The sequence below is a fragment of the Ursus maritimus genome, unplaced genomic scaffold (assembly GCF_017311325.1).
Source record: "Ursus maritimus isolate PB19 unplaced genomic scaffold, ASM1731132v1 scaffold_8, whole genome shotgun sequence".
NCBI classification, from domain to species: Eukaryota; Metazoa; Chordata; class Mammalia; order Carnivora; family Ursidae; genus Ursus; species Ursus maritimus.
The window spans coordinates 81,965,288-81,969,961 of NW_024426996.1; the positions used below are offsets into that span (position 1 = coordinate 81,965,288).

At 56.5% G+C, this 4,674-nt stretch overlaps 1 protein-coding gene across 1 annotated transcript in view; it reads left to right on the plus strand.

The window, feature by feature from the left end:
- Positions 1 to 4,470, plus strand: part of SLC26A1 (solute carrier family 26 member 1) — a 9,986-nt gene extending 5,516 nt beyond the window's left edge. The window contains exons 2-4 of the mRNA XM_040625386.1: positions 1,017 to 1,021; positions 4,260 to 4,267; positions 4,397 to 4,470. Coding sequence (XP_040481320.1) covers positions 1,017 to 1,021; positions 4,260 to 4,267; positions 4,397 to 4,470 — 87 coding nt within the window. The remainder of the gene's footprint in view (positions 1 to 1,016; positions 1,022 to 4,259; positions 4,268 to 4,396) is intronic.
- Positions 4,471 to 4,674: the final 204 nt, after the last annotated feature.

Consider the following 4,674-nt stretch of genomic DNA (forward strand, 5'->3'; position numbering starts at 1 on the left):
CGGGAGGTGGGCCGGGTCTGGATGGGTTCTCGGAACCCGGGCGCGGCGGGGCGGGGCCGGCGAGTGGGCGGGGGCTAAGGGGGGTACCCGCCGGGCTCCAGCCTGGGTAGTCCTGGAACGCTGCCCCTGCGTGGCTCGGTCCTCCCAGGCCGAAGGCAGTACCCGCGGGCCCTGCTCCCCGGCTCCTGCAAGAGCGCTCTGCCGTCCCGGGGCCTGAGTGTGAGCCGTTGTCTGGTTCATGCTTCGGAGGATCGCCCCGGAGGCTGGGGAGCAGCCTAATGCACGGGTCGGGCGCCTACGTGATGGCTCCAACCTGCCATGGCTGGACAGTGGGCACAGGTGGTCGGATGTGGGACACGTTTGGTACATGAGCTCTAGGACCGCGGGTGGACTGGATGCAGGGGGCGGGAGGGAAGGAGCAGAGTCAAAGGTGAGCCCCTGGGGTGTGGACTTGGCACAGCCAAGTGACAAGGAGCAGGTGTGGTCAGGGCACAAGCTGGCTTGGACAGACAGCAGGGTGGCCTGGCATGCGTGTGGGGGGAACTAGCCTTGTGCACACAAGCCCCGCACGTCCTTCGGCACTGTGTCTTCTGCAATCCGACGTTTCAGCACACTGCGAAGAGTCTGGGTGCCGGCACCCTCCTGCGCGAAACAGCAGAACCCCATCCCTGGAGGCCGCCTATGGACCAGTCCCTCAGGTTGGTGACAGGAACAGTACTTGCAGAGATGAGAGCTGGGGATTTTCTAGAAGTGTTGGAAGATACCCGCCACAGAATCAAGAAGTGCGGGGAAGCCCAAGAGGAAAGGCGCAAAGAAGCTGCCCCACGCACATCGTTGTGAAGGGCTGAAACCAAAGACCAACGAGGTGTCTTCCAAGCTCACTGACTTTTCCACAGAAGCAGCTGAAACCAATACACAATGAAATGAAAACGTCAAAGTCCTGGGAATACACAACTGGTAAGCTAGAAATCTGAATCCAGCAAGAAGTGTACTTCAAAAGAGGAGGTCAGGCAAAGACCTCGTGGAGAATGGGCTCTGGGGGCATTGGTCACCATTGGCGCTTACCTAAGGAGACGGTACCTGGTGCCCCCCAAGCAGAATGATCCAGCACAGCCCGGGGGTACAGGAAGAGTATGCCATATATGAACCTAATGAGGAGTGGTTTGTAAAACCATAAGGTGACGTCTTCTGGGGCTGCGGTACACCAGAGAATTGACATGCATGGCAGTAACACAGAAGTTGAGAGCGACGTAAATGCACCGTGACCGGCCATCCCACAGCGGCGTCCGTGGCCCTAATCCGGGGACCTCTGAGTGTGACCCTGCGTGCTGGAGGGACTTGCAGGTGTGATTAAGGGAAAGATCCTGAGATGGAGAGATAATCCCGGATGATCCCAGTGGGCCCTCAGTGTCAGCACAGCGTCCCTGTGGGGGAGGCAGAGGGAGACTTGACACGGGGGCGGCCATGTAAAGACCTTAGAGGAGAGAGAGATTCAGAGATTGCTCTACGACGCGCACTCAGTATTTGCTGTAACCAGGTGTGCAGGGATGGTAAGACACACACAGAAATGATTGCTGTGAAGGGTCCCAAGAAACAGGAAGCCGGGCACTGCGTCCCCGGCCACACAGGGACACGAGGGGTGGGGAGGGATCAGCAAAGAGCCTCATGACGCGTCTCCATTACACAGAGGCTGAACGCATCTCCCCTTCAGTACAGGGAAGGACCGTGGGAAAGCTTTTCAGGTTGCTGTGAGGTGAGAGTTGGGCAAAGGGCCCTTAATTAAGGGGGCTGAAGGCCTGGGGCAAGATACTCAACTAGGGGTCCCTTGACTGGACTGGGATGTGAAGAGGAATTGTTTAAGAAGACCATTGTGTCCCTCAGTGAAACTGGTTCTGCGGAGCGTCTCAGGGACGTGGAAGTTTCAAGACATGTGTCTTGGTTCCTGTGTGAGTAACGTTTGTACCTCCAAAGGGTAAGCGTGTCTTAGTCAGGACTCATATTGTGGCCTTAGTATATCTGGAGACGTGCGCAATGTTAAGTTATATTTTTGGCATCTGTGAGGCAAGAGATCCCCAGCATTCTTGCCTCTGAAGGGCACGGTTTTTAGGCAATGGCCTGACAGTGCATCGTCCGTGTGAAGACGGGCCGTTGTTGCCCAGAGCATCCCCCACTCAGACCACCTGCGTGAAGTTGGGCTAAAGTGCCGGCCGTGGGTCCTGTCCGCGCTCGGGGACGTCCTGGCAGCATCGCTCCACTGGGCTTGGTCACACATGGTGGCTGGAGGTGCCGTTCACACGGCCTGCCTGCCCCCGAGGCCCCAAGTCCCGAGGGGCTCCCAGGCAGCCAGGGGCCTGGGGAAGAACGTGTTGCCAGCGGGACCCAACAGGACTAAAAGCGGTTGGAGCCCCGTGTCCTAACGAGTGTGTCCCAGGAATCCCCTTGGAGGAGGGCGCCATCTTGGAGAGAGGAGGCTGGGCCAGGATCTCGTCTGGCGGAAGGTGCGCTGGGGGACGGTGGCACACCCGTGGGCAGCCTGAAGCGGTGTGCCGTGTCCCTGCAGGTGTGGAAGTAGCTACGGCGGATGAGCTGCTGGAATAGCGCAGAGCTGGACATTTCAGCCCCCAGTAAGAGCAAAATACTGACTAGTCGGCTGGATACAATTTTAATGATATTGGGTACTAGGTGTGGGGCCCCTAATGGGGGGGCCACATCATCGGGTTGTGGTGATGCTCCTAATTTTTCCAGGCGAAAGAACAGGCAAAATCAGGCCTGTATCTTCTCCCCTCTTCTTCTTCTTTCTGGTTTTAGGCTTTTTACTCCTGCCTCTGCTGACAGGAGGAAACTGGGAGGGAAGGGCCTGCAGGAGCCCCCCTGGGACGGCTCCAGTCCCAGCAGCATCCCTTCCCCGTGTCTTCTCTTAGGGCAGAAGCTTGTTTCCCCCCTTAAACAAAACCTGGCTCGCATCTCTGGGCAGGTAACAGTTTTCCTCCACGGCCGGTACTTGCTCATCTCCCTCATTCTCGATGCTGCAGCATTTGGAGCCTTGGTCCTGGAGACAGTGCCCCTCCTGGGGCTACACGGTTCCTGGAGAGAGCCCACACGCCCAACCCACCCTTCACCTCTCCGACACGCCAAGCCAACACCCCCTTGCCCCACATCACCCCACGGCCATATACTGGACAACTAGGGACCGCCACTATAGCCGAGGCCTGCGGAAATTATTCAAAGTACCTGATTCTAAACTTACCCCCTGTGCCTGCTGCTGCCCCATTCCTTCCTGGGAAAACCCCAATAAAGGCTCTGGGCCACATTCCCTTCGCTCCTGCTTCTGCTTTCTGACTCTGACTGGTGCTTTCCCCTGTGGTCCCGCACGGTGGGGGGTACCCCCTTCTCTTGGGAAACTTAAGAAATGAATTATCCTTCCAAAGGTGGGTGTTTCCATTTCCGTTACCTTACCATGTCTGATTGAAACAAATCCTGGGGGTGGGGGCGCCCAGGTGGCTCCGTCGGTGAAGCGTCTGCTTTCAGGTCATGATCTTGGTGTCCTGGGATCGAGTCCCGAGTCGAGTGGGGCTCCCTGCTCAGCGGGGAGTCTGCTTCTCCTTCTCCCTCTGCCCCTCCTCCTGCTTGTGCTCACTCTCTCAAATAAATAAAATCTTTATTCAGTTTTTTAAAGATTTTATCTATTCATTCGACAGAGAGAGAGCATAAGCAGGGGGAGGGGCAGAGGGAGAAGGAGAAGCAGACTCCCCGCTGAGCAGGGAGCCCGATGTGGGACTCAGTCCCAGGACCCTGGGATCACTACCTGAGCCAAAGGCAGACGCTTCACTGACAGAGCCACCCAGGTGCCCCTAAATAAAATCTTTTAAAAAGAAATCTTTTAAAAAGAAATACATTTTAGAGTAAAGATGCTATGCTTTGATGATGGAGGAAGGGGTCATAAGCCCAGGAATGCGAAGAACACAGCTCCAGAAGATAGAGAAGGCCAGCAGGAGGCCTCCGAAGGGAGCATGTCCCGCCCACACCTTGAGCCCAAGCAGGGGCTTCTGCTATGTTAGATCCGGACGGTCGAGCCCGGGGAGCAGAGTCACTGTGGCGCTGGCCAAAGACAGACACAGCAGGTCCACACAACGGCATGGATCCCCGCGGGGCCTTGGCTGTATGGTCAGATGGTTTTCTAAACTTTGCTAAAGGAAGGTACTAGGACCACAGCAGCTCCCACACTGCCTCCAGCTCCCTCTGTCACACTTCCCCTCTAGCTGGGGTGGTTCTGGGGAGGCGGGGAGCCTTTCAGGATCTGGCCAAGGGGAAGCTGAGTGGTGGAAACATCAGCTGGGGTTTAGCAGAGTATACACGTCACTTCCTTGTGGAGAGAATGCCAGACACCCTGGCACAGAAAACAGCTTCCAGGAACAGCCGTGGCAATTAACCAGAAGCAGTGAATCACATGGACTTTTGGAACGGGATTAAACATTCTGCTGATTTAACAGGAAACGCTGACATCAACAAGATACCATAGAACCCTCACAGCCAATGGGACAAGGACATGACGTAAGAGGGTTCCTGAGATCAGTAAGGGCATTTGAGATTTCACCGCCCGAGAAAACGCAGCATCCCAGAGTCTCCGGCTTGTACATGAAGCACACTCGTCCGAGGTCTCTCCAAACCCGACGG